This window comes from Trachypithecus francoisi, unplaced genomic scaffold (genome assembly GCF_009764315.1).
Source record: "Trachypithecus francoisi isolate TF-2019V2 unplaced genomic scaffold, Tfra_2.0 Contig00886, whole genome shotgun sequence".
In the NCBI taxonomy this organism is placed as follows: domain Eukaryota; kingdom Metazoa; phylum Chordata; class Mammalia; order Primates; family Cercopithecidae; genus Trachypithecus; species Trachypithecus francoisi.
In genome coordinates, this window is record NW_022680968.1 from 15,987 (window position 1) to 30,435 (window position 14,449).

At 53.4% G+C, this 14,449-nt stretch overlaps 1 protein-coding gene across 1 annotated transcript; it reads right to left on the reverse strand.

Annotated features, from left to right (window-relative positions):
• Positions 1–4,312: 4,312 nt before the first annotated feature.
• On the reverse strand, positions 4,313–12,643 carry LOC117089770 (immunoglobulin lambda-like polypeptide 1). Its single transcript, XM_033221327.1, has 3 exons — positions 12,198–12,643; positions 6,114–6,229; positions 4,313–4,750 (listed from the first exon to the last, which is right to left on the reverse strand). Exons 1-3 carry the CDS (start codon positions 12,401–12,403, stop codon positions 4,431–4,433), a joined length of 642 nt encoding a protein of 213 aa, XP_033077218.1. The 5' UTR covers positions 12,404–12,643; the 3' UTR covers positions 4,313–4,430.
• Positions 12,644–14,449: the final 1,806 nt, after the last annotated feature.

Consider the following 14,449-nt stretch of genomic DNA (forward strand, 5'->3'; position numbering starts at 1 on the left):
GTGAGCTGGGATTCCGAACAGCGCATAGTTAGGTCTCACCTGCCTTGTGGCCCCATTTATCCAACCACCTAACATTTACTCATCGTTCAGCAAATATTTAGTGAACACCAACTATGTGTGAGGCACTATGGAGGGGAGTGGGTGTAAGCTCCCCCTCTTCCCCACTCCTTCCTCTCCCCACAACCCCCATGTCTCCACCTTCATTTTCTTTTGAGGTATGGTCAAAGGAGGACTGGACTGGGAGTCAGGACTAGACTCAGGCTCGCTGGTGACCTAAGCAGACCCCTTGCCTTCTCTGTACCTTGGTGGACCAATGGTCATTAGTGGACTCTGTCCTTCCTGAGAGAGGAGGGCCCTGGATTAACAGCAGCTCTGGGCCGGGGGCCTCACCCCTGGATCTCATTCAGTCCCCATAAAGTGAGATGAAGGAATAGAGACCAAGACTCACCTAGGACCCTATAGCCAGGAGGGGAAGAGGGCAGAGCTCAGGTCTATCTGACCCCAGAGCCCGGCCCGCTTGTCTGAGCTGGAGGGGAAGGAGTGCCCGTCGGGAGAAACTTTCAGATCCTGGATAGAAGCCGGGATGTGGGATAGGGACTAAGGTTCTCAGAGTCCCCTTGTCCTGCCCTTCAGTTAGTGGCTTTGACCACCAGCCATCTCAGAAAGGCTTCAGTCGGTCAGAGAAGCAGCTGCCCCAGAAGGCAATGCGGGGTGACCTCGGCCTCCTCAATGTTCCTTGGGCCAGCACACTCACAAAACGAGCCTCCTTATGTAAAGAGATGTACACTCACTGGGTCAGCAGTGAGGCAGGGAGGACAGCCTCACAGCTATGAGCACAGGTTTTTTAAGGCTGGTCCCAAACCCAGCTCTGCTGCCTGCTAGCACTGGGCCCCTGGGCAAGCTGTCTCCTCCCCTGAGCCTCAGGCTTCCCATCTGTAAAATGGGCATAGTGACAATTCCGTAGACCCGCTGTGCTAGATCCTGTGCTGAGCCCTCTCTGTATCTGCACCCCTCTCTGTAGCAGCACCCCCCCTCTTCCATAACCCTTGTTCCTCTAGTCCTCGCCTCAGAGTCCAGCCACGGCAGCAGTTCTGCGCCACCTGACAGATCTCCATGTCTCCACTGCATCCAGAATGTAGCTCTGAATGCCCCATCTGGAGATGTGGGATCCTGCCCACCCAGGCCCCAGACCAAGGGACACATTTATGGTGAGGGAGGATCCCAGTGGGCACATGAGCACGATGCCCACCAGTCTCACCCTGGAGCCTGGGTCTGATGGAACGTAGGGGCAACCAGCTTGTGCCACCCTCCGAGCACAGAGCCAACAGCCAGTCCCAGGTGCTGCATCCCCAGGCGCTGGAACACATGGTCCAGGGACAAGTTGTAGAAATAGGATTGCCCCCCGTCCCCCCCCACCATGCCCCAGTGACCTCCTTGTGGATTTGTGCTTCTTGTCTCTGCAAATTTAGGTTTGTCAGATGAGAGACCCCAGCTACCTGGGACACGGGAGAGGGGAGAGGGGGCAGGGAAGAAGGGAAGTGGGGGGAGGGCTCCACTGGGCACAGCATGGATCTCATTGAACTCAAACCTGTGACTACATCTGTCACACTGGGGCCTTTGTGCCAGGGACCAGGGCCAACATGTAAAGAAAGGGGTTCCCACTCAGGGTGGGTTCTGAGCCCTTCTCAGTAACCCTCTAGCATGAAGTCTTTGCAGTATTGCAGATGCCAGCACCTCAAAGGGAACTCTGACAGAAGGACCCAATGGGGGACAGGGGCGGGGCTGAATGCTGCAAGGCGGGGACTGTGTTGAGTAGCTCACCTGAATGGCTTCAGACCTCTTGGCTTCACCTTCTAATCCAGGCCCAGTTGCAGTAAACAGACCTCGCAGGCCGTGACAAGCTCCATGCTGCCGTAAGCTGACAATGGCCTGCCCTAGACCCCTGTACTTGCCTCTCGCTTCCAGCCCAGGGTTTTGCTGATGCCACAGGGTGGGATCCCCCTACCTCCATCCCCCCACAGTAACCCACTCAGCAGTTACGCATGCTCAACTGCTAGTGCAAAGGCATGAACACCCTACAGGACAATGCTTCCTCAAAGGCAGCAGAGCGCTGGAACCAAAGCTCCCTCCTTTCTCCCCTGGGTGGATGGTTCTGAGATGCATTGTGTAAGACAGCTCTGGTGATCCTGGGGGATCTGGCACCCCGGCTTCTGTAATGGTGAACTCAGCAATGCACGTTTGCATTGGCTTTTTTTTTTTTGAGAAAGAGTCTTGCTCTGTCACCCAGGCTGGAGTGCAGTGGTGCAATCTCGGCTCACTGCAACCTCCATCTCCCAGGTTCAAGTGATTCTCCCACCTCAGCCTCCTGAGTAGCTGGGACTACAGGTGCGTGCTATCACATCTGGCTTTTTTGTTTTGTTTTGTTTTTTGAGATAGAGTCTCACTCTGTCACCCAAGCTGGAGTGCAATGGCACAATCTTGGCTCACTGCAACCTCTGCCTCCCAGGTTCAAGTGATTCTCCTGCCTCAGCCTCCCAAGTAGCTGGGATTACAGGCACTCACCACCACACCTGGCTAATTTTTGTATTTTTAGTAGAGATGGGGTTTCACCATGTTGGCCAGACTGGTAATTTTTGTATCTTTAGTAGAGACGGGGTTTTGCCTTGTTGGCCAGGCTGGTCTCTAACTCCTGATCCCAAGTGATCCGCCCGCCTCGGCCTCCCAAAGCGCTGGGATTACAGGTGTGAACCACTGTACTTAGCCTTTGCGTTGGTTTTCTTGCTGCTCCTGTTTTGCTCTCCCCCTCCCCATCCCTCACTCTTGCCCCTGGGAGTACCCGTCCCAAACAAGCTACAAGCCCAACAGCCTTTCTTTGAGGCCTGCTTGCAGGGGAGCCCAAACCAAAGCAGATGTTCCAGGCTGAATTGTGCTCCTCCAGATTCATACGTTGAAGTCCTAACCCCAGGTCCTCAGAATGTGTCTGTGATAGGGTACTATGGTCTGAATGTTTGCATCCCGCCAAAATTCAGGTTGGAACCTCATCTCCAAATCTCCAATGTGATGGTATTAGGAGGTGGTGGCTTTGGGGAGGTGAGAGTCTCTGCCCTTATGAATAAGATTAGTGTCTGTATCAGTCCATTCTCGAATTTCTGTAAATAAACACCTGAGACCAGGTAATTTATAAAGAAAAGAGGTTTGATTGGCTCACGGGTCTGCAGGCTGTACAGGAAGCATGTTGGCATCTGCTCAGCTTCTGGGGAGGCCTCAGGAAGCTTCCAATCATGACGGAAGGTGAAGGGGGAACAGATGTCTTACATGGCCATAGCGGGAACAAAAGAGAGTTGACAGGAATGTGCCACACACTTTTAAACAACCAGATCCCACGAGAACCCACTCACTATCAGGAAGACAGCACCAAGCCATGAGGGATCAACCACCAACCAAACACCTGCCGCCAGTCCCCATCTCCAACTCTGGGGAGGCTGAGGCAGGATAATCGGTTGAACCTGGGAGGCGGAGGTTACGGTGAGCTGAGATTGTGCCATTGCACTCCAGCCTGTGTGACAGAATGAGACTCCGTCTCAAAAAAAAAAAAAAAAAAAAAGAAAAGAAAGAAAAAAAAAAAAAAGAAAAGAAAGAAAAAAAAAAAGAAAAGAAAGAAATGATGGAACACCTTTTACCCTTCTTGCACTGGTTCCTGGAGAGCTCAGAGCCTATCTTATGCAAGTGTCCTGAGCCTCTTGCAGGCCTTTCATGTGTGTTTCCTTCCTGGCTTCCTCCTATTTTTCTCACACCTCTGAACCTGCTGTCAGGTGAAAAATCAAGGTGGGCCCAAAATTTAAGAGCCCATGAATATCATGGTGTTGGAGTGTCCCGCCAGTCCCTCTCTCAGGGGTGGGGAGTTGGTCAGAGAGGAAGGAGGGAATTCCAGGGGACAGGGCCAGAAGCAGAGGGACTCCAGGCCCAGAGTAGGATTTCCAGGCCGTGGGTGGGTAGAGGATCTAGAACAGAACAGGGACAGAGGGTGTATCTGGAGACTCAGACAGAAATAGCTCCCTCCAGAAAGTAGGCAGCAAGTTGGGGATTGAGCTGCAAGAAGGAAGGGGAGGAGGGAGAGAATGGAGGGACTGGTGTTCAGTGAGCCGACTCCTCCTATCCTGGCCTATTTCCCCAGGGGACACGCCTGGGAGCCTGTGATCCTCCCCTCCAGGCTACTTTCCCACTGGTGCCGGGATTCCCCCAACACCACAGTGAGAACCCAGGAGATGCACCAAATTGTATGAGAGATAAGAAATGAAGAGAGGGAGCAGGATTTCTGGTTGACCAAGAGGATATTTATTGAGGGTTTACTGGCTGGCTTGGGATGCAGAGACCCCTCCCCTGGGATCCTGCAGCTCCAGGCCCCTGTGGGTGGGGTGAGGGTTGGCAACCTACGAACATTCTGCAGGGGCCACTGTCTTCTCCACGGTGCTCCCTTCGTGCGTGACCTGGCAGCTGTAGCTTCTGCGGGACCTCCACTGGTCGGGCGTCAGGCTCAGGTAGCTGCTGGCCGCATACTTGTTGTTGCTCTGTTTGGAGGGTGTGGTCATCTCCACGCCCTGGGTGATGGGGGTACCATCTGCCTTCCAGGTCACCGTCAAGATTCCCGGATAGAAGTCATTCATGAGACACACCAGCGTGGCCTTGTTGGCTTGGAGCTCCTCAGAGGACGGCGGGAACAGAGTGACTGAGGGGGTGGCCTTGGGCTGACCTGTGTGGACAGAGGAGGGGGTGAGAGATGACAGGGAGTGTGGGGTATGTGGAGCGCCTCTCTCTGTCTAAAGTCTCGGGGGGGGTTCATGCTGTGGCCGTCTGGTTCACCCAGGGCCTCTTCCTCCCTCTTCATTCCCTCCTTTCCACTGGAGCCCGCTGGAGAGCAGACAGCCCCGTTGCCTTCCTATGAGCCCTTCTCAAGTCACCTTTCCCAGGCATCCTGGCCCAGCCCTTTCCTCTGCAGCCTCAGTTTCCCCGTGTGTCCCCAGGGCAGGCTGTGCTCCCTCCTTCCTGGTTTCTGGAGTCTGAGTTTGGAATCTAGGAGTCTCCCCCACAGCCCACAAAACCATCCTGGCAGGGTGTGGGGAGGCCCAAGCCTGGCATGGCCTGGAACTTCCCATCCCCTGGGACACCAGGTTGTGCCCCAGCCGGGCCCACTCAGCTCTCCTGGTGAAGCACGGGCTCCACCCAGACACACCCTGGGGCTCTGCTGTCGCCCTGTCCCCACCAGCCCAACCACAGGACTCTTCACGTCGGCTGGGTTCTTGGGGCTGCTCCCCCAGACTTTGGGTCACCACAGCCCCCATGCCCACCCCAGGAGCCTCTGATGCCCCTGGACTTCACCTGGTGGCCCTGGAGTTCTCTGCACCCCCGTTTCCTCCCCGCTACTCACCTCCTGAGTCTAAGGTGCCATTCCTCAAATGAAGGCAGGAGGCCGACCCGTGAACAGAGAGACACTGGGCCCCAGAGGTGACGGGGCTCCAGGGACAGGCACATCTCTGCCCTAAGAGACCCTCTCCTTTCTGATAACTGTCCTGGGAGAGCTGGGCTCTGGGACCTCACCCAGTCTCACCCATCCCTTTTGGTCCCCATGCCCTCATGACCCAGTGCAGGCCACAGAGCTGCAGCCTAGAACCAGAGCCCTCTGTGTGCCCTCCATTGGCCTCCCCTCGAGGTGACCCCTGTGTCCCCAGGCCCCAGTGTGGCCCTCCCAGGCTGGATGGGCACCCAGCCCTCAGCCTAGACCCTGGGGTCCCAGGGACTGTCTCATCAGAACCGGCCTCATCAGACATGTGCCCTGGGAGAGGGGAGGAGCCCTGACCCTGCCCAATCCCAGCCCAGGGCCCGGGACCAGGCTGTGTCCCGCTGTTGGAACCTGAAGGCGGCTGCTCCCGCTGTGGGGGCCCTTCCTGCCAGTTACCCCGAGACTAACGCACCTCGTCCAGGCCCCATGGAGAAAGGTAGGGGTGAGTGCTTAAGGCTGGGAGGGCAGAGGGGAAGAAGCCCCAGAGACAGAAAACAGATTTTCCAGAGACAGGAGAGGGCGGGACAGGCTAGGAAAGGTTGTGAGAGCCACTTACCTAAAACGGTGAGCTGGGTCCCGCTGCCAAACACATGCCTCAGTGAATTATGCTTGGATTGAAACCCCCGGGGCCAGCATCTGCGGCCAGTCCAGGAGCCGTGCTGGAGCAGGAACCTGCGGGGTGTGAGGGGCACAGGGCTGTAGCGTGTAGGCTGTGACCTAGGCACAGGGCATGGGGGTGGCCAGTATCCCAGTAGTGTCTCTGTGCCTGTCCCTTCTCTGAGGCAGGTGCCACCCACAGCCTTGGAGTCACCCCAGCCTGTGTCCCACTCTCTGAAGCTGTTGGTGCTGATGGCAACACTGGCCCAGTGGGTCCCAGCAACTCCCTGAGTGACATCCCCTCAGGCAGCTGTGCAGTGTGGCTCAGGAGTCCTGAGCTGGCTCGGGCCTGCCCAACCTCACTTGGCCTCTTTTCAAGGGCCTCTGAAATCCGCCACAAGTGTCACCAGTCAAGCCAGGCTGACTTCCTCCCTGGACCAGGACACTGGGTCATTCCTGACTCAACAGGAGAGTCCTCTGCTTTTATATCTATCCATGGAGATGCAGCTCAGTCTCACTTTGTTCATGAAGCCTTTTCTGATCATTCATTCCATCTGTCCATCCATCCATCTGTCCATCTATGCATCTGTCCATCTATTCATCTGTCTTTGCATCTATCTATCATCTATCCGTTCATCCATCCATCTACTTGTCCATAGAGCCATCCATAGATCCATCCTGTCTACCAGGCACTGTTTTGTGTGCTGGGGACATGGTGTGGTCACCCACGCTCTCACCCCCATCTCTCCCAGGTCATGGCCAACAAGGTCCTCCTCATGGTCATGTCCAAAGTCATTCTGTTGTACCTGGTGTCTCTGCTGGATGTGACACGGGACTGGCCCCTCTTTCCAGTGACTCTTTTCCCCTTGGGGCCTGAGACTTCCCTTTCCTCTTCCCCTGGCATCTGTTTCTCCATGGCCCATGCCTGGCTGCTGACTCCCCCACTATTGCCCACATGGCGAGGCTGGAGCCTATCCCAGCTGCAAACCCTCAGCTCCACCTCAACTGCCAACTCAACTGACCATGCCCAGTGGGCTACCCAACAGGAGTCTCAAACTAATCACGTCCAGAGGAGATGACCACCTTCCCCCAGCCCAGCTCATTTTCCATCTTCATTTCATCACAATGACCATGGGTGGTCTCAACCCCTCAGCCAGAAACCTGGAGTCCCTGGACTCAGTCACCTTGCCTCCCACACTGAAATGGCTTTTGTGTACTTAGCTACTGCATCTAGACATTCTTTTTTCTTCTTCTTCTTCTTTTGAGACAGAGTCTCGCTATGTTGCCCAGGCTGGAGTGCAGTGGTGTGATCTCGGCTCACTGCAACCTCCACCTCCTGAGTTCCTGGGTTCAAACGATTCTCATGCCTCAGCCTCCCAAGTAGCTGAGACTACAGGCATGCACCACCACACCCAGCTAACTTTTCTATTTTTTATAGAGACAGAGTTTCACCATGTTGGCCAGGCTGTTCTCCAACTCCTGACCTCAAGTGATCCACCCACCTTGGCCTCCCGAAGTGCTAAAATTACAAGTGTAAGCCACCATGCCTGGCCTCCCAAAAATCTTTACTCTTTTAAAATTATGAGAATTTAACATTTAAGATAATTTTGCAATAGAGAAGTGCATTTAAGAAGTGTAATATTGGGCCGGGCACGGTGGCTCATGCCTGTAATCCTACTATTTTGGGAGGCCAAGGTGGACAGATTGCCTGAGCTCAGGAGTTCCCGACCAGCCTGGGCAACATGGTGAAACCCCATCTCTACTAAAATACAAAAAAAAAAAAAAAAAAAATTGGCAGGCGTGAGTGTGCTCCTGTAGTCCCAGCTACTAAGGGGGCTGAGGCAGGAGAATTACTTGAACCCAGGAGGTGAAGGTTGAAGCGAGCCAAGATCGTGCCATGGGACTCCAGCCTGGCCACAAAGCCAGACTCCATCTTAAAAAAAAAAAAAAAAAAAGAAGTGTAATATTGGCCAGGAGTGATGGCTCACATCTATAATCCCAGCACTTTGGGAGGCCGAGGCGGGCAGATCATGAGGTCAAGAGATCAAGACCATCCTGGCCAACATGGCGAAACCCTGTCTCTACTAAAAATACAAAAATTAGCTGGGCATGGTGGCACGCACCTGTAGTCCCAGCTACTCTGGAGGCTGAGGCAGAAGAATTGCTTCAAGCGGGGAATCAGAGGTTGCAGTGAGCCAAGATTGCACCACTGCACTCCAGCCTGGCAACAGAGCAAGACTCCGTCTCAAAAAAAAAAAAAAAGGAAGTGTCATATTGATCTCTCCCTCTCTCTTCTGCTACATACAGTCCCATTTCCTTTTTTTTTTTTTTTTTTTTCTGGAAGTGGAGTTTCACTCTTGTTGCCCAGGCTGGAGTGCAATGGTGCCATCTCAGCCTCCCAGGTAGCTGGGATTACAGGCATGTGCCACCACACCTGGCTAATTTTTTGTCTTTTCAGTAGAGATGGAGTTTCTCCATGTTTTTTAGGCTGGTCTAGAACTCCCGACCTCAGGTGGTCTGCCCACCTCAGCCTCTCAAAGTGCTGGGATTACAGGCATGAGCCACCACACCTGGCTCCTTTTTTTTTTTTTTTTTAATAATTGCAGTAAAACATACATAGCATCAATATTTCCATTTTAACCATATTTAAACATACAGATCAGTGGCACTAAGTATATTCACACTGTTGGGCAACCTTCACCACCATCCATCTCCAGAACTCTTCCATCTTCCCAAACAGAAACTCTAAACTCATTAACTACAGTCCCCCATTCTTCCTTCCCGCTCGCCCCGTTAACTCAAATCTACTTTTTGTACAAGTGAATTTGCCTATTCTAGGTGCCTGATAAAAGTGGATTCAAATGACATTTATCCTTTTGTGTCTGGCTTATTTCACTAAGTAGTATCTTCAAGTTTCATCCATGTTGTAGAAGATTTTTGAAATTCATTTAAAAATAATTAATATTTAAAACCTATTAAGACCTATTAAAAATAGTACAGCCAGACACAGTGGCTCACGTCTGTAATTCCAGCACTTTGGGAGTCCGAGGCGGGTGGATGGCTTGAGCCCAGGGGTTCAAAACCAGCCCAGGTAACACGGCGAAACCTCATCTCTACAAAAAATTATCCCAGTGTGGTAGCGCATGCTTGTAGTCCCAGCTATTTGGGACGCTGAGGCAGGGATATTGTTTGAGCCCAGGAGTTGGAGGCCATCCTGGGCAACATAGTGAGATCCCCATCTCTAAAAAATTAATAAAACAAATGAATTTGCAACTAAATATAAAAAGTAATACACAATCTATTTCTTAAAAACAATGAAAATATCTTTTAATAAGCTATGAATAGAAGAGACATTTACTTGATAGGAAATATTTACCAGAGTTCTACAGTAATAATCAGTCCTTTTTTTGTTTTGTTTTGTTTTGTTTTTTTGAGACAGGATCTCCCTGTGTCACAGGCTGGAGTGCAGCGGTGGATCTCAGCTTACTGCCTCCTCAACCTCCTAAGCTTAAGCAATTCTCTCACCTCAGCCTCCTCGGTAGCTGGGACCACAGACAAGTACCACCATGACTAGCTAGTTTTTATATTTTTTGTAGAAATGGGGTCTTGCTATGTTGCTCAGGCTGATCTCAAACTCCTGGGCTCAAACAATCCCACCTCAGCCTCCCAAAGCTGTGGGATTACAGGCATGAGCCACTGCACCTGGCCCATAGTATTCCTATAAGATTTCTAAAGATTATAAAAACTCATATTCATATTCCCCCAGTGTAATACCTTTTTTTTTTTTTTTTTTGAGAGAGAGTCTCGTTCTGTCACCCAGGCTGGAGTGCAGGGGTGCAATCTCAGCTCACTGCAACCTCCACCTCCTGGATTCAAGCCATTCTCTTGCCTCAGCCTCCCAAGTGCTGGGACTATAGGCTCACACCACCACGCCCAGCTAATATTTGTATTTTTAGTAGAGACGGAGTTTTGCCATGCTGGCCAGGATGATCTCGATCTCCTGACCTCGGGATCTGCCTGCCTTGGCGTCCCAAAATGCTGGGATTACAGGCATGAGACACAGCATTCGGCCCATAGTATTTCTATATGATTTCTAAAGATTATAATATAAAAACTTTATTAATATCTCCCCCAACATAATACCAATGTTATTATCTGTGTCTCCCTCCACCTGTCACCTGTTACTAATGGAGACCCCTTGGGCCTTCCCCATCCCAGTCTCTGTTCTGCAGGCATCACCCTGCCTGTGGCTGTCTCCTCACCCAGCCCCCACTCCTTGTAGACATGAATTGGGGCAAATCTAGATCCTCTGGGACCTCAGCCCCAGCACAGAGCCTGACCCTGATGGGCACTCCTTGCCCAGAAGTCCATGCAGGACACTGAGACCCGGTCCCGGCCTGCCACCATGCTGATCCCACCTCCATGGCCGGGCTCCTGGCGTGGGTCAGGTTGGCTGCCGCTGCTGGAGCTCTCACCACAGCCACCCCAGCATCCTCTGGGTAGGTGGGAGATTGAAGGCCCTCACCAATCAGGGCCCCTCAGATTGCAAAAGGGGAAACTCAGGCCCAGCGCGGTGGCTCACGCCTGTAATCCCAGCACTTTGGGAGGCCGAGGCGGGCAGATCACCTGAGGTCAGGAGTTTGAGACCAGCCTGGCCAACATGGTGAAACCCCATCTCTACTAAAAAATACGCAAAATTAGCCGGGTGTGGTGGTGCGCACCTGTAATCCCAGCTACTCCAGAGGCTGAGGCGGGAGAATCTCTTGAACCTGGGAGGCAGGGTTTGCAGTGAGCTGAGATCGCACCATTGCACTCCAGACTGGGCAACAAGAGTGAAACTCCATGAAACTTTGTTTGAAGAAGAAGATAAAAAGGGGGGAATCTCAGGCGCCAGAGGTGCATGTGTCAGCTCCATCAGCTTAGGGGATGGGAGAGGGGAGAGCTAGAGGCCGTCCAGTTTGGGCCTTAGAATCTGTGCCCATAAGCTGAGTGACTTGGACGGGTCGCCTCACCTCTCTGGGCTCTATCCCCATCTGCACAAAGGGGATCACAGCGGGACCTGCCTATGGGGCCAGCGAGAGGGAGGTTCTGCCCCTGAAATGATGATCGCCTGTGGGTATAATGTGATCACCTGTGAGTACAACGTGATTGCCCGTGGGTACAACTTGATCGCCTGTGGGTATAACATGATCGCCTGTGGGTATAACGTGATCGCCTGTGGGTATAGCGTGATTGCCTGTGGGTATAGCGTGATTGCCTGTGGGTATAACGTGGTCGCCTGTGGGTATAACATGCACCGGCGATGACCAGGCTGTTGTGTCCCCAATAGTCATAAATGGACCCAGATGCTTGGTGCTTTGTCCGGGGACCTCCCACCACACGCAGAGTGGTAGCAAGGGCTGAGGTCACACAGGGAGTTGTGGCCTCCCTAGACCCTCTCCTGGGCCTCTTCTTTGGAGGCACCTGCACCGTGGATAAGCTTGGGTCTCCTAGGGGGTGGTTTCAGGGGGCGATGCTGGCTGAGGTCTAGTGACCCAGGGACTCCAGGAAAGGCCCCTCACACATCAGCTGGAGCTCCAGGGAGTGGCCCCTGCCCAGTGAGGGTGGGAGTGGACAGGCGACATAGGCCAGGGGAAAGGGGGAGGAGGTGAGAGGAAGAGGAGGGAGAAGAGGAGGAGGAGGGGGAAGAGGGGGAGGCCTAGGCACCCTTCAGTTATAGTGGCCACCACCCCTGTGGACGTCCTACCCCTGCCTCTAGTCCTGCCCTACCCCAAGTACCAGGGGGAGGTAAGGGAGACATTGGCCTTCATGCCAAATGTAAAGGGTGGCAGAAATCTCAGGAATCAAGATAAATAATATTTTAATATGATATTAAGCAATAAAAATTAATTTAAAATATTAACACCAGTTAAAGTCAGTGTGTCTCTGGCTCCCCTCCAGGGATTAACCTTCCTCCTCCCCACTCTGGCTTATCTCCCCTTGGTCATCCTTTCCCGCCTCTGCCGCCAGAACCCCACATCCCCTGGAATCTCTCACCCCTTACCTGCCCCACCGGCTCCTCAGGCTGGACCTGCTGCTTCCTCCAGGGGCTCCAGGGCCCAGGGCCCTGCTCTGCGGTGCAGCCGTTGGGCGCACCAGGCCGTGGGTTACCAGCGCCAGACCCAGCAGCAGCAGGGGCCAGCGCTGCCTGAGGTTGGGGCCTGGCTCAACAGGGGCCTCATGGCCCTCCTGGCCTGTCTCTGGCCTCATCGGCCCTCAGGGTCGGAGGCCCTTGTGGCCTGACTTGCAGCGTGGGCTCTCTGGAGAGTGGTGCCCCGGTCTCTCGCTGGCAGCAGCTCTCCCAGGGCACCCCAGTCCATGTGGCCCCATCCTCATCCTCTGGTCCCTGCCCCCAGCCAGGCCCCTTCCAGCGTCCATGGCCGTTACCCCTGGGGTTCTGTCCCAGAGGCACATCTGCCAACTGCCCTGCTGTGGTCAGGATCCAGGGCTCAACTGCCTCCCACACCTGTCAGCTTGGCCTTGTCCCTGGGGCCCTGGGTGCTTTGTTCAGGGACCTCCCACCACAGGCAGAGGGTCAGCAAGGGCTGAGGTCACACAGGGAGGTGGGCTGCACCATGGCCCCCCAAGACCCTCCCCTGGGGCTTTCCTTTGGAGGAACCTGCACCCTGGATGGGCTTGAGTCCCCCTTGGGGCTGGTCCCAGGAGGTGATGCGCCTGACTTCCCTCCTTCCCCGAGGGCGCCCTGGGTCTGTGGAGCATCTCACTGGGTTCCAGAGAGCTGCCCAGCAGGAGTCCCCCAGGGCTTAAGCTCAGGGGGCTGGGCTGAGGGTCCTCCAACCAGCCCTAGAGGGAGGTGTGGTTAGAGAGGAGGAAACAGGTTTGGGGTTAACCAGAAGTCACTCAACGGTTCAAGTCCAGGAATCATGAGGTAAGAATGAAAATGCTGTTTAATGCACTATGTTCAGCACCTCACGGACTTCACATCACACAGACACACCCCACCCCAGCTTCCTGAAGGTGTAATTGACAAAACTGTATATATTGACCACCTACAATGTGATGCTTTGCCACACTGTAAAATGATTAAATCAAGCTGACTTACACGTCCGTCTCCTCACATACTTACGCTTTTGTAGTGAGAACAGGGAAGATCTAATCTTAGCAATTTTCCAGTATACAATACATTTATTAACTGTAGTCTCCATGTTGTACAATACATCTCTAGAGTTCATTCTTACAGATTTCACTCAGAGGCCAGTAGCTTCTTCCCGAGCGGTGAGTGCATCATGTCATGGCTTCTGACAGGCCCCCGGGTCCTCTCCGAGCCCGGCATCCCCGACCCTCTCCCAACATCTCGGGACCCTGTGCTTTGGTGGTGGGGGGAGCAGTGGCAGTGAGAAGGAACTGAGCACCTGTGCTGGGCAACCAGGGCCAGGCTCTTTTGCTGGTGCTGCCAGAGATGCCTCTGGTCACCCAGGAGTCTCAGGTTCCTCTCCTCCAGAGATGGGGCTGGAAATGCTGCCGGCTCTGCTCACTTTTCAGAGCCGGGCTGAGGTTGGTGTTGGGAGATAATGCATGTCAAAGTGTTGTTTTCTTCATTTGTAAAAAAGTAGTAACATGCACACGACCTAAAATTTATCATCTTGATCTTTTTTTTGGTTTTTTTGAGAGTCTTGCCCTGTCACCAGGCTGGAGTGCAGTGTGGCACAATCTCAGTTCAGTGAAACTTCTGACTCCCTGGTTCAAGCAATTCTCCTGCCTCAGCCTCCTGAGTAGCTGGGATTACAGGCGCACGCCACCATGCCCAACTAATTTTTGTATTTTTAGTAGAGATGGGGTTTCACCATGTTGGCCAGGCTGGTCTCGATCTCCTGACCTCATGATCCGTCCGCCTGGGCCTCCCAAAGTGCTAGGATCACAGGTGTGAGCCACTGCATCTGGCCCATCTTGACCATTTTCAAGTGCACAGTTCAGTGGCATTAACTACATTCACAATGTCGTGCAACCATCACCACCATCCATCTCTAGATTTTTTTTTTGAGAGTCTTGCTCTGTTGCCCAGGCTGGAGTGCAGTGGGGCAATCTCAGCTCATGGCAATCTCTTCCTCCCGAGTTCAAGTGATTCTCCTGTCTCAGCCTCCTGAGTAGCTGGGATTACAGGTACCCACGACCATGCCAGCTAATTTTTGTATTTTTAATAGAGATAGGGTTTCAGCATGTTGGTCAGGCTGGTCTCCAACTCGTGACCTCATGATCTGCCTGCCTCCCAAAGTGCTGGGTTTACAGGCATAAGCC